At 45.4% G+C, this 27,383-nt stretch overlaps 1 protein-coding gene across 3 annotated transcripts in view; it reads right to left on the reverse strand.

Moving 5' to 3' along the window:
• The window catches only part of kdm6a (lysine (K)-specific demethylase 6A), a 94,370-nt gene that overhangs the window by 59,040 nt on the left and 7,947 nt on the right, over nt 1–27,383 (reverse strand). For all 3 annotated transcript variants that reach the window (XM_024389150.2, XM_024389149.2, XM_024389148.2), the window contains exons 3-5: nt 14,979–15,087; nt 13,569–13,618; nt 9,909–9,967 (exon numbers count right to left, since the gene is read on the reverse strand). In XM_024389150.2, the coding sequence (XP_024244918.1) occupies nt 9,909–9,967; nt 13,569–13,618; nt 14,979–15,087 (218 nt within the window). The remainder of the gene's footprint in view (nt 1–9,908; nt 9,968–13,568; nt 13,619–14,978; nt 15,088–27,383) is intronic.

Consider the following 27,383-nt stretch of genomic DNA (forward strand, 5'->3'; position numbering starts at 1 on the left):
TGGCAAAAAGGACAGCAAAAAAAAGGTTTGAAATGTCATATATATACATGGGCTCCCGAGTGGCGCAGTGGTCTAAGGCACTGCATCTCAGTGCAAGAGGCATCACTACAGTCCCTGGTTCTGTTTTACAATCACATCCGGCCGTGATTGAGAGTCAAATAGGGCGGGCACAATTTGCCCAGCGTCATCTGGGTTAGACCGGGGTAGGCCGTCAATGTAAATAAGAATTTGTTCTTTTAACTGAATTGCCTAGTTAAATAAAAATAATTATATATATATATACACACACACACTGTCACGCCCTGACCTTAGTTCCCTTTTTATGTCTCTGTTTTAGTTTGGTCAGTGCGTGAGTTGGAGTGGGCATTCTATGTTGTGTATTCTAGGTGTTGTATTTCTGTGTTTGGCCTGGTATGGTTCTGTAACGGCTCTCTTCTATCTCCTCCTCTGACGAAGAGGTAGAACAAGGATCGGACCAAAATGCAGCGTGATGATGATTCATGATATATTTTAATGAAGGAAAACCTATACATACAGAAACTACAAAAACTAACGAAATGAAATGATGAAAACCGAAACAGCCCTATCTGGTGCAAACACAAAGACAGGAACAATCACCCACGAAAACACTCACAGAATATGGCTGCCTAAATATGGTTCCCAATCAGAGACAACGATAATCACCTGACTCTGATTGAGAACCGCCTCAGGCAGCCATAGACTACGTAGACACCCCACAAAACCCCTAAGACAAAAACACACCACAATAACCCATGTCACACCCTGGCCTGACCAAATAATTAAAGAAAACACAAAATACTAAGACCAAGGCGTGACAGAACCCCCCTAAGGTGCGGACTCCCGGACGCACCTCAAAACCATAGGGAGGGTCCGGGTGGGCGTCTGTCCATGGTGGCGGCTCCGGCTCGGGACGTGGACCCCACTCCATAAATGTCATAGTTCCTCCCCTCGCGTCCTGGGATAATCCACCCTCGCCGCCGACCATGGCCTAATAGTCCTCACCCAGAACCCCACTGGACTGAGGGGCAGCTCGTGACTGAGGGGCAGCTCGGGACTGAGGGGCAGCTCGTGACTGAGGGGCAGCTCGTGACTGAGGGGCAGCCCGGGACTGAGGGGAAGCTCGGGACTGAGGGGAAGCTCGGGACTGAGGGGAAGCCCGGCACTGAGGGGAAGCCCAGGCAGGTAGTTGGCTTTGGCAGATCCTGGTTGACTGGCGGATCTGGAAGAGTCTGGTTGACTGGCAGATCTGGAAGAGTCTGGTTGACTGGCAGATCTGGAAGAGTCTGGTTGACTGGCAGATCTGGAAGAGTCTGGTTGACTGGCAGATCTGGAAGAGTCTGGTTGACTGGCAGATCTGGAAGAGTCTGGTTGACTGGCAGATCTGGAAGAGTCTGGTTGACTGGCAGATCTGGAAGAGTCTGGTTGACTGGCAGATCTGGAAGAGTCTGGTTGACTGGCAGATCTGGAAGAGTCTGGTTGACTGGCAGATCTGGAAGATTCTGGATCTGACTGGCAGATCTGGAAGATTCTGGTTGACTGGCAGATCTGGAAGAGTCTGGTTGACTGGCAGATCTGGAAGAGTCTGGTTGACTGGCAGATCTGGAAGAGTCTGGTTGACTGGCAGATCTGGAAGAGTCTGGCTGACTGGCGGATCTAGCTGCTCTGGCTGCTCCATGCAGACTGGCAGCTCTGGCTGCTCCATGCAGACTGGCAGCTCTGGCTGCTCCATGCAGACTGGCAGCTCCATGCAGACTGGCAGCTCTGGCTGCTCTGGCTGCTCCATGCAACCTGGTAGCTCTGGCTGCTCCATGCAGACTGACAGCTCTGGCTGCTCCTTGCAGACTGACAGCTCTGGCTGCTCCATGCAGACTGGCAGCTCTGTCTGCTCCATGCAGACTGGCAGCTCCATGCAGACTGGCAGCTCAGGCTGCTCCATGCAGACTGGCAGCTCAGGCTGCTCCATGCAGACTGACAGCTCAGGCTGCTCCATGCAGACTGACAGCTCAGGCTGCTCCATGCAGACTGACAGCTCTGGCTGCTCCATGCAGACTGACATCTCTGGCTGCTCCATGCAGACTGACAGCTCTGGCTGCTCCATGCAGACTGACAGCTCTGGCTGCTCCATGCAGACTGGAAGCTCTGGCTGCTCCATGCAGACTGGCAGCTCAGGCTGCGCTGAACAGGCAGGAGAATCCGGCAGCGCAGGAGAGGAGAGAGGCTCTGGCTGCGCTGAACAGGCGGGAGACTCCAGCAGCGCTGTAGAGGAGAAAGGCTCTGGCAGCGCTGAACAGACAGGAGACTCCGGCAGCGCAGGAGAGGAGAAAAGCTCTGGCTGCGCTGAACAGGCGGGAGATTCCGGCAGCGCAGGAGAGGAGAGAGGCTCCGGCAGCGCTGGAGAGGCGAGGCGCACTGTAGGCCTGATGCGTGGTGCTGGTACTGGTGGTACTGAACCGAGAACACGCACAGGAAGCCTGGTGCGGGGAGCTGCTACCCGAGGGCTGGAGTGTGGAGGTGGCACAGGATGGGCTAGACCGTGAAGGTGTACTGGAGAGCCTGAGAGCAGGGCTGGCACAGGACGTGCAAGGCTAGGTAGGTACACAGGAGGCCTAGTGCGTGAGGCTGGCACAATTTTCACCAGCCGACTAACACGCACCTCAGGACGAGTATGGAGCGCTGACCCAGGTGCCATCAAATCCCCGACTCGCTCCGTCGGACGAATATCGTACCTAAAGCACCAAACTAGCAACTCCCTCATTACTCTCTCCTCCAATTTCCCCATTAACTCCTTCACAGTCTCTGCTTCGCTCACTTCTAACACCGGCTCTGGTTCTGGTCTCCTCCTTGGCTCCTCACGATAAACAGGGAGAGTTGGCTCAGGTCTGACTCCTGACTCTGCCACTCTCTCCCTGAGCCCCCCCCCTCAATAAATTTTTGGGGCTGACTTTCGGGTTTCCCTCTGCGCCGCCGTGCTTTTCTCTTCAACTCCATTCTCCTATAGCCTGCTTCGCACTGCTCCAGCGAATCCCAGGCGGGCTCCGGCACTTTCTCTGGGTCGACAGCCCACCTGTCTATTTCCTCCCAAGTAGTGTAGTCCCGATATTGTTGCTCCTGCTGCCGCTGTTGCTTCTCCTCATACCAGCGCCTCTCGGCTCTCGCCGCCTCCAGTTCTTCTTTGGGGCGGCGATATTCTCCAGGCTGAGCCCAGGGTCCTTTACCGTCCAGTTCCTCCTCCCATGTCCATTTCTCCAGGTGGTGCAACCTCTCTCACTGCAGCTGCTGCTGCTCCTGCTGCTGCTGTTGCCTGTTACCACGCCACTTGGTCCGGGTGTGGTGGGTGATTCTGTAACGGCTCTCTTCTATCTCCTCCTCTGACGAAGAGGTAGAACAAGGATCGGACCAAAATGCAGCGTGATGATGATTCATGATATATTTTAATGAAGGAAAACCTATACATACAGAAACTACAAAAACTAACGAAATGAAATGATGAAAACCGAAACAGCCCTATCTGGTGCAAACACAAAGACAGGAACAATCACCCACGAAAACACTCACAGAATATGGCTGCCTAAATATGGTTCCCAATCAGAGACAACGATAATCACCTGACTCTGATTGAGAACCGCCTCAGGCAGCCATAGACTACGTAGACACCCCACAAAACCCCTAAGACAAAAACACACCACAATAACCCATGTCACACCCTGGCCTGACCAAATAATTAAAGAAAACACAAAATACTAAGACCAAGGCGTGACAGGTTCCCAATCAGAGGCAGCTGTCGATTGTTGTCTCTGATTGAGATCCATACTTAGGCAGCCTGTTTTCCCAATATGGTTTGTGGGTAGTTGTTTTCTGTGTCTTACCATACAGAATTTCATTTATTTCTCTTGTTCTTTTGTGTTATATCGGTTATATTTAATTAAAATATGGACACTTACCACGTTGCGCATTGGTCTGATCTTTCCTACTCCTCCTCAGAGGAGGAAAACTGTTACACACACACACACTACAGTTAAGTTTTAGAACACCTACCCATTCAAGAGTTTTTATTTGTACTATTTTCTACATTGTATAATAGTGAAGACATCAAAACTATGAAATAACACATGGAATCATGTAGTAAACAAAAGTGTTAAATCAAAATATATTTCAGATTCTTCAAAGTAGCCACCCTTTGCCTTGATAATAGCTTTGCACTATCTTGGCATTCTCTCAACCAAGCTTCATGAGGTAGTCACCTGAAATGCATTTAAATTAACAGGTGTGCCTGTTAAAAGTCCATTTGTGGAATTTCTTTCCTTCTTAATGCATTTGAGTCAATCTGTTGTGTTGTGACAAGGTAGGGGTGGTATACAGAAGATAGCCCTATTTGGTAAAAGACCAAGCCCATATTATGGCAAGAACAACTCAAATAAGCAAAGAGAAACAACAGTCCATCATTACTTTAAGACATGAAGGTCAGTCAATCCAGAAAAGTGTGGTTGCAAAAATCATCATATGATGAAATTGGCTCTCATGAGGACCATCACAGTAAAGGAACACCCAGAGTTCTCTGCTGCAGAGGATAACTTCATTGGAGATACCAGCCTCAGAAATTGCAGCCCAAATGAATGCTACACAGAGTTCAAGTAACATCAACTGTTCAGAGAAACCATTACTAAAAAGACACCAATAAGAAGAAGAGACTTGCTTGGGCCAAGAAACACAAGCAATGGACATTAGACCAGAGGAAATGTGTCCTTTGGTCTATACTCCAAATTGGAGATTTTTGGTTCCAACTGCCGTGTCTTTGTGAGATGTGGTGTGGGTGAATGCATGATCTCTGCATGTGCATTTCTGTAACTCCTTCAAGGCTGTTGGAAAAGCATCCAGGTGAAGCTGGTTGAGAAAAGAGTGTGCAAAGCTGTCATCAAGGCAAAGGGTGGCTATTTGAAGAATCTCAAATATAAAACATATTTTGATTTGTTTGACACTTTTCTGGTTACAACATGATTGCATGTGTTATTTCATAATGTCTTCACTATTATTCATTTTACCACACACACACACACAGAGAGAGATAGAGAATACGCATTCGTTAAGAATTCAAACCCCTTGACTTTTCACACATTTTGTTACGTTACAGCCTTCTTCTAAAATTGACTAAATGTTTTTTCCCTAACCAATCTACACACAATACTAATAATAATTTATTCAAAACAAAACGACTGAAATCACATTTACATAAGTATTCAGACCCTTTACTTAGTACTTTGTCGAAGCACCTTTGGCAGCAATTACAGCCTTGAGTCTTCTTGGATATAACGCTACAAGCTTGGCACACCTGTATTTGGGGAGTTTCTCCCATTCTTCTCTGCAGATCCTCTCAAGCCCTGGCAGGTTCGATGGAGACCGTCGCTGCACAGCTATTTTCAGGTCTCTCCAGAGATGTCCGGGCTCTGGCTTGGCCACTCAAGAACATTCAGAGACTTGTCCCGAAGCCACTCCTGTGTTGTCTTGGCTATGTGCTTAGGGTCGTTGTACTGTTGGAAGGTGAACCTTCACCCATGTCTGAGATCCTGAGAGCTTTAGAGCAGGTTTTTATCAAGGATCTCTCTGTACTTTGCTCCATTAACCTTTGCCTCAATTCTGACTAGTCTCCCAGTCCCTACCGCTGAAAAACATCCCCAAACCATGATGCCACCACCATGTTTCACTGTAGGGATGGTGCCAGATTTCCTCCAGACGTGACGCTTGGCATTCAGGCCAAAGTGTTCAATCTTGCTTTTATCAGACCAGAGAATCTTGTTTGTCATGTTCTGAGAGTCTTTAGGTGCCCTTTGGCAAACTCCAAGCGTCTGTCATGTGCCTTTTACTGAGGATTGGCTTCTGTCTGGCCACTCTACAATAAATGCCTGATTGGTGGAGTGCTGCAGAGATGGTTGTCCTTCTGGAAGGTTCTCTCATCTCCACAGAGGTACTCTGGAGCTCTGTCAGAGTGACCATCAGGTTCTTGGTCACGTCCCTGACAAAGGCCCTTCTCCCCCGATTACTCAGTTTGGCCAGGCGGCCAGCTATAAGAAGAGTCTAAGTGGTGCCAAACTTCTTCCACTTAAGAATGATGGAGGCCACTGTGTTCTTGGGGACCTTCAATGCTGCAGAAATGTTTGGGTACCCTTCCCCAGATCTGTGCCTCGACACAATCCTGTCTCAAGAGCTCTACGGATAATTCCTTCGACCTCATGACTTGGTTTTAGCTGACATGCCCTGTCAACTGTGGGACCTTACATAGACAGGTGTGTGCCTTTCCAAATCATGTCCAATCAATTGAATTTACCACAGGTGTAGAAACATCAAGGATAATCAATGGAAACAGGATGCACCGGAGGTCAACTTCGAGTTTCATAGCAAAGGGTCTGAATACTTATGGAAATCTTTTTATTTTTACAATTTCTAAAAACATGTTTTCGCTTTGTCATTATGGGGTTTGCGTGTAGATTTATGAGAAACTTTTTTTATTTAATCAATTTAAGAATAAGGATGTAATGTAACAAAATGTGGAAAAATTCAAGGGGTTTGAATACTTTCCGAATGTACTGTATGTATGTATGTATGTATGTATGTATGTATGTATGTATGTATGCATGCATGTATGTATGTATGTATGTATGTATGTATGTATGTATGTTTGTATTTTACAAACACACACACACACACACACATTAAACCTCTTTTTTGGGGGTAGGCACAAAACTACATTCATTCTTTTATTTTACCAGAAGTCCCGTGACTTCTGGGCGCAATAGAACAAAACGGAGAACACCATCATGTTTGTGTGAATCTCCCCATTCCATAGAGTGGTTGTTCGTAGGTCAAACGATTTGGACGCTACAGACGTTTTCGTGAAAAGACCGTTCAACCGCAGATGCGAAGTGCGACACTGGCGGATTGAGACGCATCCAATGCCAAACTGATATCTCTAGCTTAAACTGAAAGAATTTTATGGACATTTTCTTGTTATGAAACTTATATTCAAATCGACTTTGGGGGGTTAAATACCAGTTTTAGCAGTGGGAGAAAACAGTGAGAGACAACGATGGCCGTGAACTGGATTACACACACAGAGCACCCACTGCAGTGTCGACAGCATCAAAACAAAGCCACGCCTGTCAAGACTGTGTGCATGTGTGTGTGCACATGTGAGTGTGTTAGTTTGCAGAGAAATACACCCCGCCACACACAACAGAGCATATCACACTACATCCTCTTCCTCTCCCCACACTTTAACCTTTCATGACTATAACCTGAGCATATACAGTCGTGGCCAAAAGTTTTGTGAATGACACAAATATTAATTTCCACAACGTTTGCTGCTTCAGTGTATTTAGATATTTTTGTCAGATGTTACTATGGAATACTGAAGTATAATTACAAGCATTTCATAAGTGTCAAAGGCTTTGATTGACAATTACATGAAGTTGATTCAAAGAGTCAATATTTGCAATATTTTTCAAGACCTCTGCAATCCGCCCTGGCATCCTGTCATTTAACTTCTGGGCCACATCCTGACTGATGGCAGCCCATTCTTGCATAATCAATGCTTGGAGTTTGTCAGAATTGGTGGGTTTTTGTTTGTCCACCTGCCTTTTGAGGATTGAACACAAGTTCTCACTGGGATTAAGGTCTGGGGAGTTTCCTGGCCATGGACCCAAACTATCGATGTTTTGTTCCCCGAGCCACTTAGTTATCACTTTTGCCTTATGGCAAGGTGCTCCATCATGCTGGAAAAGGCGTTGTTCATCACCAAACTGTTCCTGGTTGGGAGAAGTTGCCCTCGGAGGATGTGTTGGTACCATTCATTATTCATGGCTGTGTTCTTAGGCAAAATTGTGAGTGAGCCCATTCCCTTGGCTGAGAAGCAACCCCACACATGAATGATCTCAGGATGCTTTACTGTTGGCATGACACAGGACTGATGGTAGCGCTCACCTTGTCTTCTCTGGATGCCCCAAACAATCGGAAAGGGGATTCATCAGAGAAAATTGCTTTACCCCAGTCCTCAGCGGTCCAATCCCTGTACCTTTTGCAGAATATCAGTCTGTCCCTGATGTTTTTCCTGGAGAGAAGTGGCTTCTTTGCTGCCTTTCTTGACACCAGGCCGCCCTCCAAAAGTCTTCACCTCACTGTGTGTGCAGATGCACTCACACCTGCCTGCTGCCATTCCTGAGCAAGCTCTGTACTGGTGGTGCCCCGATCCCGCAGCTGAATCAACTTTAGGAGACGGTCCTGGCGCTTGCTGGACTTTCTTGGATACCGTGAAGCTTTCTTCACAACGATTGAACCGCTCTCCATGAAGTTCTTGATGATCCGATAAATGGTTGATGTTGGTGCAATCTTACTATCAGCAATATCCTTGCCTGTGAAGCCCTTTTTGTGCAAAGCAATGATGATGGCACGTGTTTCCCTTGCAGGTAACCATGGTTGACAAAGGAAGAACAATGATTCCAAGCACCACCCTCCTTTTGAAGCTTCCAGTCTGTTATTCAAACTCAATCAGCATGACAGAGTGATCTCCAGCCTTGTCCTCGTCAACACTCACACCTGTGTTAACGAGAGAATCACTGACATGATGTCAGCTGGTCCTTTTGTGGCAGGGCTGAAATGCAGTGGAAATGCTTTTTGGGATTCAGTTCATTTGCAAAGAGGGACTTTGCAATTAATCTGATCACTCTTCATAACATTCTGGAGTATATGCAAATTGTCATCATACAAACTGAGGCAGCAGACTTTGTGAAAATGTATATTTGTGTCATTCTCAAAACTTTTGGCCACGACTGTATACAGTGAAGGATTTCCTTTCCCTGAACTGTCACCAAAGTTTGTCATCCCAAATCCCCTGAAGCACCAACAGGTTCTAGTCTCGCTGCAGGGTAGCCTAGTGGTTAGAGTGTTGGACTAGTAACCAGAAGGTTGTGAGTTCAAACCCCTGAGCTGACAAGGTACAAATCTGTTGTTCTGCCCCTGAACAGGCAGTTAACCCACTGTTCCCAGGCTGTCATTGAAAATAAGAATGTGTTCTTAACTGACTTGCCTGGTTAAATAAAGGTAAAATTAAATATAACATTTTCAAAGTTGTCTCATTCTATATTTGCTGTCAGCAGTGTTCTAGGCTATATTTGCTGTCAGCAGTGTTCTAGGCTATATTTGCTATCAGCAGTGTTCTAGGCTATATTTGCTATCAGCAGTGTTCTAGGCTATATTTGCTATCAGCAGTGTTCTAGGCTATATTTGCTATCAGCACTGGTCTAGGCTATATTTGCTATCAGCACTGGTCTAGGCTATATTTGCTATCAGCACTGTTCTAGGCTATATTTGCTATCAGCACTGTTCTAGGCTATATTTGCTGTCAGCAGTGTTCTAGGCTATATTTGCTGTCAGCAGTGTTCTAGGCTATATTTGCTGTCAGCACTGTTCTAGGCTATATTTGCTATAAGCACTGTTCTAGGCTATATTTGCTATAAGCACTGTTCTAGGCTATATTTGGCCTAAAAGTGTCAGAAGCAGTAAATGGCAACATTCTTAGAAAAACAAAACGTCATATAAAAACCATGACAGTACTGATAGGCTGAATGCTTGACTGACACAGTAATTCCGACAAGATAACAGGTAGCCTATTCCTCAACAGTCACTCCCACCAGTCAGGTAAGGGTTAAATGCAAACACACAGTAAAGAACATACAATAGCTAGACAAATGTATTGTATTACCACACAATTTCAGGACTCATTTCAAAGCCCATGAGGTCATTAAATGCTGAAATAGTGAAGCAAATATAAGTCTCTGGTCTCTAGCCAAAAAAATGCACTAGAGTGCAATGGAAAATACTCAGGATGTGCAGCTACTTACCACTGAAATGCGTTGTAATGGAAGTAAACCATACCAAGGCCATATAAAAAGGCAGCATTCTGAAAGAGGGGGAGAAAACAATGAGTGGCAGAAACAGCACCAGAGCACTTATTTCTCAAACATCAATGTTTTTTTGTTTTTTTAAAGATGCCGTGACTGAACAACACTGATTACTCACTCAAGTTTAAACAACATAGACCATGAAACCAACCAGATCCCTAATAACATTAAGTCCTGGTTGAGCAATCTCACTGGAAAGTATCAGAGGCTCAAAGGTCAATGGCTAACACATAAACATCTCTCTGTGCCAGTTCCCTGTGGGGAGTCTGCGGGGGGTTAATCTGCTGCTCCAGTCAAACCTGCCCAGGTAGAGAAACATACCTGGTGAAACAAACCTACACACCTCAACACTGTCACTATATTACTGTACCAGATATGGTTTAGTTAACAGAGACAGAAACAGTAGCCCCCTCATCCCTGAAAGGATTAAAGTGCATTCTACTGTATGTCCATAGGGTAACTGGTAGAGTAGAAGCCCAAATACATACTTCGGTTAATTTCAAATGAGTCTGAAATTCACCTTTCAGGGGTAACTGTTGTGGCCCAGTTTCATATAACAAACTGTAGTAATAGTCAGAACTGAAACCGGTAAAGGTGTTAAATCTCTAACCACATCACCTCCTACTCAGTCAGACAAACACACAAATCAAGTGGAAACCAATTGCACGTTCAATACCAATCAGAGGTAAATACTGCACATAACAACGCCATTCAGAGCGATTCACTACCAAAACACGAGAGAGAGCGTGAGAAGACTCACTGCACCATCTATGAAGCTTGGACTGAGGAGAGAGCAGGACAGGAAGGAAGGAAGGAACAAACTAATTCTGCTTCCACCAGCCATCAAAAGTGTTAAGTATAAAAAAAGCTGAGAACAGCTGGGTTTTTAGAAAACCCCGTTTTCTAAAACGCAGCTATTCTCAGCTCTTTCTAGGCTTAAAGGGTGAGAGTGAGACAATCAGTGAGTTGAGAAACTGAGAGGAAGCATAAGTCAGAGTAAGGATGTTTCTGAAAGCCTGTTAGTCTATGCTACATATTCATTCATCTCATGTGCAGTTTGAAGTCGGTAGTTTACGTACACTTAGGTTGGAGTCATTAAAACTCGTTTTTCAACCACTCCACAAATTTCTTGTTAACAAACTATAGTTTTGGCAAGTCAGTTAGGACATCTACTTTGTGCATGACACGAGTCATTTTTCCAAAAATTGTTTACAGACAGAATATTTCACTTATAATTCGCTGTATCACAATTCCAGTGGGTCAGAAGTTTACAGAAGTTGGCTGCCTTTAAACAACCTGGAAAATTCAAGAAAATTATGTCATGACTTTAGAAGCTTCTGATATCATTTGAGTCAATTGGAGGTGTACCTGTGGATGTATTTCAAGGAATACCTTCAAACTCAGTGCCTCTATACTTGACATCATTTGAAAATAAAAATAAAGCAGCCCAGACATCAGAAAAAAATTGAAGACCCCACAAGTCTGGTTCATCTTTGGGAGCAATTTCCAAATGCCAAAAAGGTACCACGTTCATCTGTACAAACAATAGTACGCTAGTATAAACACCATGGGACCATGCAGCCACCATACCACTGAGGAAGGAGATGCGTTCTGTCTCCTAGAGATGAACATAATTCGATGCGAAAAGTACAAATCAATCCCAGAACAGCTGCAAAGGACCCTGTGAAGATGCTGGCGGAAACAGGTACAAAAGTATCTATATCCACAGTAAAATTAGTCCCAAATATCGACATATCCTGAAAGGCCGCTCAGCAAGGAAGAAGCCACTGCTCCAAACCCGTCATAAAAAAGCCAGAATACGGTTTGCAACTGCACATGGGGACAAAGATCGTAATTTTGAAGAAATGTCCTCTGGTCTGATGAAACAAAAATAGAACTGTTTGGCCATAATGACCATCGTTACATTTGGAGGGAAAAGGGGGAGGCTTGCAAGCTGAAGAACACCATCCCAACTGTGAAGGACAGGGTGGCAGCATCATATTGTGGGGCTGCTTTGCTGTAGGAGTGACTGGTGCACTTCACAAAATAGATGACATCATGAGGAAGTAAAATTATGTGGATATATTGAAGCAACATCTCAATACATTAGTCAGGAAGTTAAAGCTTGCAAATGGGTCTTCCAAATGGACAATGACCCCAAGCATACTTCCAAGGTTGTGGCAAAATGGCTTAGGACAACAAAGTCACGGTGTTAGAGTGGCCATCACAAAGCCCTGACATCAATCCCATAGAAAATTTGTAGGCAGAACTGAAAAAGCATGTGCGAGCAAGGAGGCCTACAAACCTGGCTCAGGTACACCAGCTCTGTCAGGAGGATTGGGCCAAAATTCACCCAACTTACTGTGGGAAGCTTGTGGAAGGCTACTCGAAACGTTTGACCCAAGTTAAACAATTTAAAGGCAATGCTACGAAATACTAATTGAGTGTATGTAAACTTCTGGCCAACTGGGAATGTGATGAAAGAAATAAAAGCTGAAATAAATCATTCTCTACTATTATTATTGTGACAGTTCACATTTTTAAAATAAAAGTGGTGATCCTAACTGTCCTAAAACAGGGAATTTTTTACTAGGATTAAATGTCAGGAATTGTGAAAAACTGAGTTTAAATTTGTGTGGCTAAGGTGTATGTAAACTTCCGACTTCAACTGTATCTATCCCATGAGAGACAGAGAGACCCAGTTAAGTTCAGTCAATGTTTTAATCATTTCTTCCAGACTGCTCTCCCTCTTAGTTCAACCTGCCATCCTGCTCCGGTTTTAGCCATTCCTTATGCTGGTCTCAAGCCCCAGCCCTCTCTCCCAGGCAGCTCCCTAACCCCAGCCCTCTCTCCCAGGCAGCCCCTAACCCCAGCCCTCTCTCTCAGGCAGCCCCTGCCCCAGCTCCCTAACCCCAGCCCTCTCTCCCAGGCAGCCCGTCCCAGCTCCCTAACCCCAGCCCTGTCCCAGCTCCCTCCCAGGCAGCCCCTGTCCCAGCTCCCTAACCCCAGCCCTCTCTCCCAGGCAGCCCCTGTCCCAGCTCCCTAACCCCAGCCCTTTCTCCCAGGCAGCCCCTGTCCCAGCTCCCTAACCCCAGCCCTTTCTCCCAGGCAGCCCCTAACCCCAGTCCTCTCTCCCAGGCAGCCCCTGTCCCGGCTCCCTAACCCCAGCCCTCTCTCCCAGGCAGCACCCGTCCCAGCTCCCTAACCCCAGCCCAGGATAGATCCCCCAACTCTCTCCCAACTCTGCAGCAGTGAAACCCAACACTGTCTGCCCCCATCACTGTCAAACCCCCATCACATCATTTCACCCTCCAATGGGCACCACTGCAGACTGAAACTTTAACATCCATCCATCTCTTATCCACCCACACTGGGAACAGGGAGAAGCCACACCACCAGAGAACTGGTGGCTGGCCTGGCTAGGTCAAAATGTCTCACCAAGTTTGACCTATGAGGTGACCCAGCTACTGGAGAACAGCTGCCCTTGTCTAACTCCATTCTTTATTATCATCACAGTTGTTTTATGCCAAGAGAACCAGGGATCATCAGCAGTCAACAGCTAGACGTACTTGGATACATGCTGTTTAAGTAGCAACTCACCTTCCAGTAGTCCGACTGTAAACTGTAGTATCTCTGGTATGCAGATAATGCTGAGAGAGAAAGAGAACAGTTACTGAAGACAAATACAATGGGGTTACAATAAGTTTACATTTCACATTTCATCTCCATAACACAGATTCTTTCCATTCAATCTTGTGGTGCCACTACCTCAAGCAATATTGGACTGAATTTCTGCCCAGGGCATTAAAAGAAACTGTTATTTGAAGTTAACACTCCCAATAAACACGCATTCCAGAAAACACACAAATGAAATGTTAAGAATACTAGAGAGACATCTTCAGGCAACTCCGTCAGACTTTTAGTCATAGAAAGCCGAGCCATCTACAGACAATGGCAGTGGAATTGCATAACGGCAGAGGAGAGAATGCTCAGACAATCAAGTGTGACAACAGAGAGAGCAGACCACTCCACATTAGGGGTGTGAACATTTAAATGAAATTGGGATCTTTAACGCTAAGAAAAACCGATAACTGAAGAAAAAAAATAGTGTTTGTTTTTTCACAAAATTAAAATCACAGTGCACTGGTCACAAAACATATTTCCTGTGTTATAACCTAACTAGACGATAGGCTATGAAGGCCTGGAGTCAACACCGGGAGTCGACGTGCCAGGAGTGGAGGAATCAATTTTTTTGGAGTCGACGCTCCACCACTACGTTAAAAGTTGGAAAAATGGAAAAGAAAGGCAAGCAACAGCAGCAAAGTCCTGTATGGCAATACTTTGAGAAGTTAAATGAAAAGGAAATGCAAACTTTGAGATGTGGAAGTGAGGTACAGTAAAGGTAGTACATGTGCAATGCTTAACCATCTGAAAGGGACGCACCGTGAGACCTAAACCGTTGCTGACAGCAGTGCAGAAGCATTGTGAATTCACATGGAATTTTATGGATTTCTCTTATCGTTTTAACCAGAAAACCGATAAGTAAATGGCTGTTTAAACGTTAAGAACATTTTTACATTTCTTACATCCCTACTCCACATGCAAACATGACAGTCTAGTATATCATTTCCCAGTCTTTTTGTACGTGGTTTCTGGAGATTAAGAGCGAAGGCGTGTAGTCTTGCTGGCGGATGCTGCTGCTTTAAATCCCAATGTCAAAATACTACATTCTGCCAAACATACAATTACAAAAGCATTGCTGTTACATTAAGGACAAAACTAAAAGGGCTGCAGTAGCCTAAATTGATTTGCTGAATGTTAGCTGCAATTCAGACATTTACGGCAAATTGGTACAGCTTAAATTCAGGATGTGATCTGTCAATCAACTCAAATGGACCCTGTGTGTGTGTGTGTGTGTGTGTGTGTGTGTGTGTGTGTGTGTGTGTGTGTGTGTGTGTGTGTGTGTGTGTGTGTGTGTGTGTGTGTGTGTGTGCGTGCATGCATGTTCACCTTTTGGATAGTCCTGCAGGAGGAGGTTGAAGTGGCCCAGCTGGCAGAACATCTCTGGCTCTACCTTCCCTTCTGCCTTCAGGATGGCAGAGTCATAGCAGCTTACAGCCTGGAGAGAGATGGGAGAGGAAGGTTACATTTGAATCATTTCAACACCCCTTAGCCTATTAGACAGTGGCCTAAGGAAGGTCCACAACTTTTAGAAATCCACACCTAAATCTAGGCCTAAGTCTCCACAAAAAAAACTTCTGTAATGCCAAGAAATAGTGATGATTGCAAGAGGAACTTCAAAACAATAACAGCCATCCAATCATTTACAAAGAGCAACACGCAAGTCCATCGCCTAGCTTGAATATCACTGAACCATATGATTGATCCTCTCATAGAATAGATACAGGTATATGGCAGAGGATGACCCAGACACACATAGCAAACGGATGTCTTTTTCAGCGGCCACACAAATCTTCCAGATAGTTAGAACCACAGAAAATCAAGAGGGAAGTGAGTGTGTTTGTTTGTACCCAGTTTTGCTGAGTGCCAAATGAGAGAGTAGCTCCTAGAAAACAGCCAGTGTGCTAGAGGCTGGAGCCTCACTGGGTGAATAGGAAGGACGCGCAACACAAGCTTATCATCATCACCAGGACATAGACTCGCCACTCAGCCCAAAGCATGTCATAGAACGAGAGCAGTCTGCCTAAGCCATTTCAAATCATTCAAATCCTCCAACTTGATATGAAAACGACATTTGCATTCATTAGATTTGTTATCCCAGTGCAGCAGCAATTGTATTCCAGGAACCTAGAGTAAAGCTGTGTTTATGTGCTCCTCCTTTAACCCAACATGTCCAGCGTCCACTGACACTGCAGAGCAGGTACTGTATTGACTAGGGAGTAGAGGTCGACTGATTAACCTGTTGAGTGTAGGTGGCAGTATTTTGATGTTTGGATGAAAAATGAAACTGCCTATTTCTCAGGCCCAGAATATAGAATATGCATTTAATTGTCAGATTAGGATAGAAAACACTCAAGTTTCCAAAACTGTCAAAATATTGTCTGTGAGTATAACAGAACTGATATTGCAGGCGAACAACTGAGGAAGATCCAACCAGGAAGTGCTGTTTTTCCTGAAACCTCTCTATTCCATTGCATGCCTTCCCTCCATTTAAAAAGGGATATCAACCAGACTCCTTTCCCTATGACTTCCACATGGTGTGAACAGTCTTTAGACATAGTTTCAGGCTTTTATTCTGAAAAATGAGCGAGAACGATCACATTGCGTCAGTGGATGGCTGGGTGCCAGCAGAGTTTTGCATGCGCAACAGCTTGGAGCAGACATTTTCTCTCTCTCTCCTATTGAAAAAGCTACGGTCCGGTTGAAATATTATCGATTATTTATTGTAAAAACAACCTGAGGCTTGATTATTTAAAAAAGTTTGACATGTTTCTACAAATTTTACAGATACTATTTGGAATTTTCGTCTGCTCGTCATGACCTGCACGAGACTGTGTATTTCTGAACAAAACGCACCAACCAAATGCAGGTTTTTGGATATAAAAATAATCTTTATCGAACAAAAGGAACATTTATTGTGTAACTGGGAGTCTTGTGAGTGCAAACATCCGAAGATCATCAAAGGTAAGCGATTCCTTTTATTGCTTTTCTGACTTTCGTGACAAATCTACTTCGCTGCTAGCTGTTTGTAATGTTTTGTCTGCTGAGAGAGATGTCCTAACATAAACGCTTGGATAGCTTTTGCTGTAAAGCTTTTTTGAAATCTGACACGCCAGGTGGATTAACAACAGGCTAAGCTGTGTTTTGCTATATTGCACTTGTAATTTCATGAAAATTTAATATTTTTAGAAATTTACTTTGGCGCTCTGCAACTCAGCGGATGTTGATGAAAATGATCCCGCTAACGGGATGGGTTTGCCAAGAAGTTAATCGGAATGGCCGATTAATTAGGGCCGATTTCAAGTTTTCATAACAATCGGAAATCAGTATTTTTGGACGCCGATTTTGCAGATTGTTTATTATTATATTTACACCTTTATTTAACTAGGCAAGTCAGTTAAGAAAACATTCTTATTTCCAATGACGGCCTAGGAACGGTGGGTTAACTGCCTTGTTCAGGGGCAGAACGACAGATTTTTACCTTGTCAGCTCTGGGATTCAATCTTGCAACCTTACGGTTAACTAGTCCAACGCTCTAAGCACCTGCCTCTCATTGCACTCCACGAGGAGCCTGCCTGTTAAGCAAATGCAGTAGAAGCCAAGGTAAGTTGCTAGCTAGCATTAAACTTATCTTATAAAAAACAATCAATCAATCATAATCAATAGTTATAACACATGGTTGATGACATTACTCGTTTATCTAGCGTGTCCTGCGTTGCATATAATCGATGCAATGCAGGGGGATGATTTAACAAGTGCATTTGCGAAAAAAGCACAATCGTTGCATGGCTGTACCTAACCATAAACACTAATGCCTTTCTTAAAATCAATACACAGGAGGTATATATTTTTAAACCTGCATATTTTGGCTAAAGGAAATCCAGGTTAGCATGCATTATTAACCAGGTGAAATTGTGTCACTTCTCTTGCGTTCATTGCACGCAGAGTCAGGGTATATGCAACAGTTGGGGCAGCCTGGCTCATTGCGAACTAATTTGCCAGAATTTTACGTAATTATGACAACATTGAAGGTTGTACAATGTAACAGGAATATTTAGACTTGGGGATGCCACCCGTCAGATAAAATACAGAACGGTTCCCTATTTCACTGAAATAATAAATGTTATGTTTTTGAAATGATAGTTTCCGGATTCGACCATATTAATGATCAAATGGCTCGTATTTCTGTGTGTTATTATTCTATAACTAAGTCTATGATTTGATAGAGCAGTCTGACTGAGCGGTGGTTGGCACCAGCAGGCTCGTAAGCATTCATTCAAACAGCACTTTTGTGCGTTTTGCCAGCAGCTCTTTGCAAGCACAGCGCTGTTTATGACTTCATGCCTATCACCCTAATGGCTGGTGTAACCGATGTGAAATGGCTAGCTAGTTAGCAGGGTGCGCGCTAACAGCGTTTCAAACGTCACTCGCTCTGAGACTTGGAGTGGTTGCTCCCCTTGCTCTGCATGGGTAACGCTGCTTCGAGTGTGGCTGTTGTCGATGTGTTCCTGTTTCGAGCCCAGGTAGAGGCGAGGAGAGGGATGGAAGCTATACTGTTACACTGGCAATACTAAAGTGCCTATAAGAACATCCAATAGTCAAAGGTACAGTGGGGAGAACAAGTATTTGATACTGCCGATTTTGCAGGTTTTCCTACTTACAAAGCATGTAGAGGACTGTAATTTGTATCATAGGTACACTTCAACTGTGAGAGACGGAATCTAAAACAAAAATCCAGAAAATCACATTGTATGATTTTTTTGTAATTAATAGAATTCTGTGAATAACATCTTTTATCAATGTTTATTATGAGTATTTCTGCAAAATCACTGGATGTGTTGGAATCAAAACATTACTGAACGTAACGTGCCAATGTACACTGAGATTTTTGGATATAAATATGCACATTATCGAACAAAACATACATGTATTGTGTAACATGATGTCCTATGAGTGTCATCTGATAAAGATCACCAAAGGTTAGTGATTAATTTTATTGTAACGGTTTTCGTCGTCTGAAGAGGAATCGAACCAAAGCACAGCATGGTAAGTGTTCATGATTTTTATTTACCCTGAACACTAAACAAAAATAACAAAGCGAATTATCGAAACCGAAACAGTCCTGTAAGGTGCAAAACACCTAGCTCTAAGGTCAGGGCGTGACATTTATCTATATTTCTGTATTTTTTTGACTCTTATCTTTGGCTGGGAAAATGGCTGTGTTTTTTTTACTTGGCGGTGACTGTAGAGAAATGCTATTTCTTATACAGGTGACCAAACTATTGTTAATATAGGGCTATGACTCAAAGTAAAGCCTGTGGGGTCCCCTACAGGATCGCTCCCGCATTACACTAATTGCCAAAACCAGCGCACACACACATAATCTCCTTTATAGCTGAACATGGTGTGCCCGAAGAGGATTCTACGATGACGGACAGACAACTGAGCCAATGGCGGAAGACTACAGACTACACCCCAGCTGAACCAATCCAAAGATCCGATCTTCCAGAATCAACCTACTTTCTGTTCTATATATAAGTGGTGTATTGATTGTAACGGCCTCTTTGCCTGCAGTTCCGTACGAACCAGCGGAGGAGCCGTATTTACGCTGTTCTAGATATCTTCACTCTGAATAAACTGTCGCTTGTCATACAATTTACCACCTTGTCTGAATCGATCCTTGACCGACTCGCCCGTCTACATATCTAACTTCTAACAGAACTTAATCATATGTTGTGCTTTCGCTGTAAAGCATTTTTTAAATCGGATACGATGGGTAGATTAACAAGAAGTTTATCTTTCATTTGCTGTTTTGGACTTGTTAACGTGTGAAAGTTACATATTTCAAAAAAATATTTTGAATTTCGCACGCTGCCTTTTCAGCGGAATGTTGTCGAGGGGTTCCGGAAGCGGAACACCTGCCTAGAAAGGTTCAAAGTAGAGGTCGACCAATTAAGATTTTTCAGTGCCGATACCGATTATTGAAGGATCAAAAAAGCTGATACCGATTAATCGGACAATTTTTAACAATGTATTTGTAATAATGACAATTTCAACAATACTGAACACTTATTTTAACTTAATATAATATATCGGGCCTCCCGGGTGGCGCAGTGGTTAAGGGCGCTGTACTGCAGCCCCAGCTGTGCCATCAGAGTCCCTGGGTTCGCGCCCAGGCTCTGTCGTAACCGGCCGCGACCGGGAGGTCCGTGGGGCTACGCACAATTGGCCTAGCGTCGTCCGGGTTAGGGAGGGCTTGGTCGGTAGGGATGTCCTTGTCTCATCGCGCACCAACGACTCCTGTGGCGGGCCGGGCGCAGTGCACACTAACCAAGGTTGCCAGGTGCACGGTGTAGCCTCCGACACATTGGTGCGGCTGGTTTCCGGGTTGGATGCGCGCTGTGTTAAGAAGCAGTGCGGCTGGTTGGGTTGTGTATCGGAGGACGCATGACTTTCAACCTTCGTCTCTCCCGAGCCCGTACGGGAGTTGTAGCGATGAGACAAGATAGTAGCTACTACAACAATTGGACACCTCGAAAAAGGGGTAAATATATATATATATATATATAAAATACATCAATAAAATCAATTTAGCCTCAAGTAAATAATGAAACATGTTAAATTTGGTTTAAATAATGTAAAAACAAAGTGTTATAGCTTCCGTCCCTCTCTTTGCCCCTACCTGGGCTCAAACCAGCAACACAACGACAATTAGCGCGCGCTAACTAGCTAGCCATTTCACTTCGGTTACACAAGCCTCATCTCGGGAGTTGATCGGCTTGAAGTCATAAACAGTGCAATGCTTGACGCACAACGAAGAGCTGCTGTCAAAACGCACAAAAGTGCTGATGGAATTAATATTTACGCGCCTGCTTCTGCCTACCACTGCTCAGTCAGATACTTAGATACTTGTATGCTCAGTCAGATTATATGCAACACAGGACATGCTAGATAATATCTAGTAATATCATCTACACATGGTTGTTAACTAGTGATTATGATTGATGTTTTTTATAAGATAAATGTAATGCTAGCTAGCAACTTACCTTGGCTTACTGCATTTGCTTAACAGGCAGTCTCCTTGTGGAGTGCAACGAGAGAGAGGCAGGTCGTTATTGCGTTGGACGAGTTAACTGTAAGGTTGCAAGATTGGATCCCCCGAGCTGACAAGGTGAAAATCTGTCGTTCTGCCCCTGAACAAGGCAGTTAACCCACCATTCCTATAGACTTCTTTTGCAAAGAGTCCTACTGGATATTCCGATTGGAAACCATGTCTCCAAAGGGGCATAATGAGGACTTTCCCAATAGCCATTTCCTGGGAACACCATCTAATTCATGTATCATTATTACAGCCACTGTTGGGTATTGCAACATACGTTTTGTTTACCTGATTTGAATGGTTATACAGGTATAATATTCACACAATCAATGTCTCAATTGTTTCAAGGTTTAAAAACCTGTCTTTAACCTGTATCCTCCACTTAATCTACACTGATTGAAGAGGATTTAACAAGTGACATGATTAAGGGATCATAGCTTTCACCTGGATTCACCCGGTCAGTCTGTCATGGAAAGAGCTTGTTTTGTACACTACGTGTATATTGTTTTTGCGTTGCCCCTTTCAACTTAAATATGAAAAAAAACACCCTAATTCGTGCTTGTCTTATGTCTATAAATATGGGTGTGGTAAACTTCCTGTGAAATGACCTGACAAGGATCCTAGCAGGGTGGAAACGTTGTCTGTTTATTAATAAAAGGTACGTTGTGGAGCTTATGAGTGTGCAGGCTTCATTTCTTTTACACTGAACAAAAATATAGATATGCAACAATTTCAAATATTTTACTGAGTTACAATTCATAGGAAATCAGTCAAATTAAATAAATTCATTAGGCCCTCATCTATGGATTTCACATGACTGGGAATACAGATATGCATCTATTGGTCACAGATACCTTAATAAAAAGGTAGGGGCGTGGATCAGAAAACCAGTCAGTATCTGGTGTGACCACCATTTACCTCATACAGCGCGACATCCCCTTCCCATAGAGTTGATCAGGCTGTTGATTGTGGCCTGTGGAATGTTGTCCCACACAATGGCTGTGCGAAGTTGCTGGATATTGGAGGAAACTGGAGCAGTCTGTTGTAAACGTTGATCCAGAGCATCCCAAACAGGCTCAAGGGGTGACATGTCTGGTCAGTAAGAACTGGGACATTTTCAGCTTCCAGGAATTGTGTACAGATCCTTGCGACATGGGGCTGTGCATTATCATGAAACATGAGGTGATGGCGGCAGATGAATGGCACGACAATGGGCCTCGGGATCTCGTCACGGTATCTCTGTGCATTCAAATTTCCACCGATAAAATGCAATTGTGTACGTTGTCCCGTAATGCCTGCCACACCATAACCCCACCATGGGGCACTCTGTACACAATGTTGACACCAGCAAACCGCTGATTATCTTGACCACGTGTCTACCTTCAAGCGGAACATCTTTGCAAGTGTGTGAGTGTTTAGGCTACCTGCCCCTTCCAAGCACAGGCTACTGTACTGACGTTACAAAGTGATTCAGAAGACGGGGAGAGAGATTTTTTAATTAGCTAGAGAAGAATGAACTTATTCAATGCTAATTAATGATACTGTGACATAGATGTCCGTCACTGGCCGCGGGCAGCATTTGGTTCTTTAACGCACACACATATTCAGCACTCCTCCCTGCGCCATTATACCATAAGTTAACAATGTGGGTCGACACACAATTTAACTTCTGTCTTGGTGCATGCGTTTCACACTTGTCAATGTTCATATTTGAGAGATACAATAATTATACTTATCAATGTTGTGGATGAGCGCATTGTTTGTTTGTTCTGTTCCTCTCTCTCCATCTCTGTAGCTTCTGGGTATGCTGGAAAAGGACCCGAGCTAAGGGAATTGGGTTGGCTTTATAGTGCCTGTCCCAAATGGCTCATTAATGCATATGGGCATATTGAAAGATATTGTCAGTAATGATGTAATGTTGTAAATGTTATGTTGTGATATTGTTTAAAACCGTGTTGCAATGTATATCCTTTAGTATGTTTAGTTCATGGAAAATGTAGGTTTGTATTGTTAATTGATTAATTAATTAGGGTTAATTGTTCTGAGGGGAGGGGCTAGCCCTACAAAAGGAGCCTCTCTCCAGTCTCTAAGGGGGATTTTTTTTTGGATTGAGCTGTGGATGGGGCAGCATTGTTGTTAAGCTGTCCCATAAGGTAGACGTTGATGGCAGTACTGTTATTTTCTGTTCCGGAATCACTTGTAAATAAACACCTTTGCACAGAAGAACTTTTGCGGTTCCGCCATCTTTTTATTTTTATAGAGGTTAGGTTATCCAGTTTAGCCATCTGGCCTACTCTACGTGACATATGGTGGCAGTGGTGGGATGGCGTACCGCAAATCAGTGAATTCCAACAAGAGAGGTAAAGGAATGCGTACAGGATTGCGTTCTCAGCAACAGCATCAACTGTCAGAAAAGGTACCTGAAGTTGAACCGGGGTGGAATACCATGGAATCGTCTGGTGAAGAAGAGGTCAAGTATGAGAAACTGGGAGCCCGACCGCGGGGCCAAAGACAACCAGAACTGGGTGAGCTGCTGACTGAAGGAGCAGTTGGGGGACCAGAACCACACCCAACCATGGTAACCCTTTTTCAGCAACTTTTCACCTGCCTTGAGAGGAGGGACGAAGACTTCAAGCAGGAGTTACGTGGCCTACGCCAATCTATCCTCACAGCTCCCCACCAGGCGGAACTCGTCAGTGAGAGCCCAAGATTGGGTCTTCCAACACCAGGACGACAAAGGCTCGATGCAGCAGGGACTTCAACTCCACAGCAGGCACCCCAAGCAGTAATGAGGCCAGCACCAGGAGACCAGTCCAGCAGTGTTAACGTCTATCTTCCAGCATTCCTGAGGAAGGAGCCAAAGATGCCCTCATACCAGCAGGGGGAGGACATTGAAAACTACCTGCTGAGGTTTGAGCGCATGGCTAAGACGTGGCAGTGGCCTGAGGTAGAGTGGGCCTGCAGGCTTGTCCCATTGCTCACGGGCAAGGCCTTAGAGGCTTACACAGCAATGGATGAGGGGCTGGCCAATGTCTACAAGGGCTTGAAGGAAGCGCTGCTGGTGAAGTTTGACATCTCACCGGAAACCTACCGTCAACGCTTCAGAGCTGCATCAACGCCATCGGGTGAGTCGCCGACAGAGACGTACCACCGCCTCAAGGGTCTCTACCGACGATGGGTTCGACCGGGGGAGAAGACACAGGACGAAATCGGGGAGGTCATCATCCTCGAGCAACTTCTACAAGTTCTACCACACGACATTCGAACCTGGGTCCGAGAGCACGAGCCCAAGGACGGGCTTATGGCGGCCAAGCTTGCACTGCAGTATCTTAATGCACGTAAAGGGGGCCCACCACAACCTGCAGCATCCGCTCCAAGGAGTCTCAGAGACACAAGGGACATCAAAACGCCAGAGATGGTGGAGGTAACTCTGGGGGTTATGTGTCTGGGAGGGAGGTAAGGGATCATGCAGTTCGCTCTGATGGGAGGGGTCTGACCTGTTTTTACTGCCGGCAGCAGGGGCACAAAGCTTCAATGTGTCCGCTACGTAAATCCAAGCTCTCAGGTTACTGTTATGTACCCAGAGAGGGGGATGGTGTTCAGAATAGACAGACTCGGGAAGGGTCATGCTTGGTACCTGTAAAAGTGAATGGTAAAAGTCTTACTGCAATGATTGACACCGGCAGTTCCCTGTCATTGATCAGAAAAGGTAATGTACCTGTTAATGACATTGATTATGGTCATCAGACACTGATCCAATGTGTCCATGGTGACCAGTCACAGCAGCCCACAGCTGAGCTCACAGTTGAGATTCAGGGTCAGAAATACCTCCTCAAAGTTGGGGTAATGGAGAAGCTACCTTTTGAGATGATTTTGGGGAGGGATGTGCCTGTACTCTCTGATCTGTTGGGAAGTGTGGGGGTCAGCTATATGAGCAGTCAGTTTGCCAGTCTGATGTTCAGATGGCATGTTCAGTTGTCACTCGTGCCCAGGCCAAAGCTGGTTTACAACCTCTGCCTGACTTGTGTGATAGTCTGTGCGAGGGGGAACCAAAGGGCCCAGAAAGTCACGCCGCCAGCGGCGTCTTGAGAAGTATGTGGGAACCGCTGTACCTGTTGCTGATGTGTCTGGGTTAGAGGTGCAATGGGATGTTCCACAAAATTTTGCTACTCTGCAGAAGTCTGACGCAACCTTGAAATGTTTGTTTGACAAGGCCTTAGCTGGGGACAGTCAATCTTTATGTGGGGGGATTTACACAGTAGACAACCACATACTCTACCTTGGGTCAGAGGCAGATAGCAGGAAGTTGGTGGTGCCATCTACCTGTAGACCAGTTGTTCTCAACCTTGCACATACAGTTCCATGGGCAGGCAGGCCATCTAGGGCAACATAAGACCTATCTTAGGCTAGGCTCCCGTTTCTTTTGGCCCTCCATGTATACTGATGTACAAAAATACTGCAAATCATGCCCCACGTGCCAGAAAACCAGTGCTGTCCGTAGGTCTGAACGGGCTCCTCTATGTTCACTGCCAGTTATCTCTACCCCATTCAAGAGAATTGCAATGGACATTGTTGGACCCTTGGAGAAGAGTAGTGCAGGTTACAAGTATATATTGGTGATGTGACTATGCCACCCGGTTCCCAGAAGCCTTCCCACTCCGTTCCATAACCACTCCAAAGATAATCAGTGCTCTTGTTCAGCTCTTCTCTCGTGTAGGAATCCCAGATGAAATCCTGACGGACCAAGGGACAAACTTCACCTCGCGACTGATGGTTCAACTCCACCGACAGCTGGGCATTAAAGGCTTGAGGACTACTCCCTACCATCCCCAAACGGATGGGCTCGTAGAGAGATTCAATCAAACGCTCAAGAACATGCTGAGGAAGTTTGTGGCTGACACTGGTAAAGACTGGGATAAGTGGTTACCCTTTCTGCTTTTTGCTTACAGGGAGGTGCCTCAGGCATCGACAGGTTTCTCGCCATTCGGACTCCTCTATGGATGGCCAGTGCAAGGACCACTGGACCTGCTGAAGAAGTGCTAGGAAGGTTCCCCAGTAGCTACCTCAGGACAGGGATTGTCCAGTATGTCCTCCAGATGCGAGACAGGTTGGAACGGTACCGAGAGGAAGCTAGAGCAAACCTTCAGCAAGCCCAGAAGGCCCAGAAGAGAGGCTATGACCAGCATGCTCGCCACAGAGAGTTTGAGCCAGGACAGAAAGTCCTGCTCCTCCTTCCCTCGTCTACCAGCAAGCTCCTTGCGCAATGGCAAGGACCGTACCTAATCGGGAGGAAGATGGGCCCAGTGACCTACGAGGTGCTGCACCTGGACAAGGGTAAGAAGAAGCAAACCTACCATGTGAACCTTCTCAAGGCCTGGGAGGAGAAAGAGGAACTCTCCAAAGGAAAGTCCTTTCTGGTCCGCAGAGTAGAAGAGGATGAGTCGGATGGAGTCACAGAGGCATGGAAAGAACGAGCAGAAGTCATACTGGCTCACCTGGAAGAAGACAAGCAAGATGAGCTGAAGCAGCTGTTTGGCAAGTATCCGGCCCTCTTCAGTCAGAGACCAGGAAGAACCAAAGTCCTGGAACACGTCATTCGTTTGAAACCTGGCCAGAACCCTGTCCGCCAGCATCCTTACCGTGTGCCTGAGAGGCTGGTGGTAGCCCTCAAGGAAGAGGTCCACACCATGATAGAGATGGATGTTGTCGAGCCATCTTCAAGTGAATGGAGCAGCCCTATTGTCATTGTCCCAAAGAAGGATGGCTCTTTGCGCGTCTGCATGGACTTCCGTAAGGTGAATGCCATCTCCCAGTTTGATGCCTATCCCATGCCCCGCATTGACGACTTACTGGAGAGAATAGGTAGAGCTCATTACATCACCACATTGGATCTCTGCAAAGGGTACTGGCAGGTGCCCCTGGATGATCAATCCAAGGCCTACACTGCATTCCGGACGCCAATGGGCCTGTTCCAGTTCAAGGTCATGCCGTTTGGCCTTCATGGGGCCCCTGCGACTTTCCAGAGGCTGATGGACAAGGTCCTCCAGGACTGTGACGATTACTGTGCTGCTTACTTGGACGACGTGGTGATCTACAGCCACTCCTAGGAGGAGCACATACAGCATCTTAGCAGCGTCCTGGGGAAGATCCATGAAGCAGGCCTCACGCTTAACCTCCTGAAGTGTGAGTGGGCGAAACAGGAGACAAAGTACCTGGGTTACCAGCTGGGTAAGGGTGAAGTTCGGCCTCAGGTGGAGAAAGTGGAGTCCATCAGGAATAGCCCAGAACCAAGACACAGGTGAAGTCCTTCCTAGGTCTGGCAGGGTGGTACCGGAGATTAATTCCACAGTTTTCGACCATTGCTGTCCCTCTGACCAACCTCACTTCGAAGGGGGCCAGCAACCCTGTGAAGTGGACTGAGGAGTGTGAGGAAGCCTTCATGACACTGAAAAAACGACTGTGCTCATTCCCTGTTCTCCAGACCCCTGATTTTAAGAAGAGATTTCTCGTGCAGGTGGACGCTTCGGCTGTAGGAATTGGAGCTGTACTGGCCCAAGGGGAGCCAAGAGAAGAGCTTCCTGTGCTGTACCTGAGTCGGAAGCTGTTGCCCAGGGAAACCAGGTATTCTACAATCG

The sequence above is a fragment of the Oncorhynchus tshawytscha genome, linkage group LG26, assembly GCF_018296145.1.
Source record: "Oncorhynchus tshawytscha isolate Ot180627B linkage group LG26, Otsh_v2.0, whole genome shotgun sequence".
In the NCBI taxonomy this organism is placed as follows: Eukaryota; Metazoa; Chordata; class Actinopteri; order Salmoniformes; family Salmonidae; genus Oncorhynchus; species Oncorhynchus tshawytscha.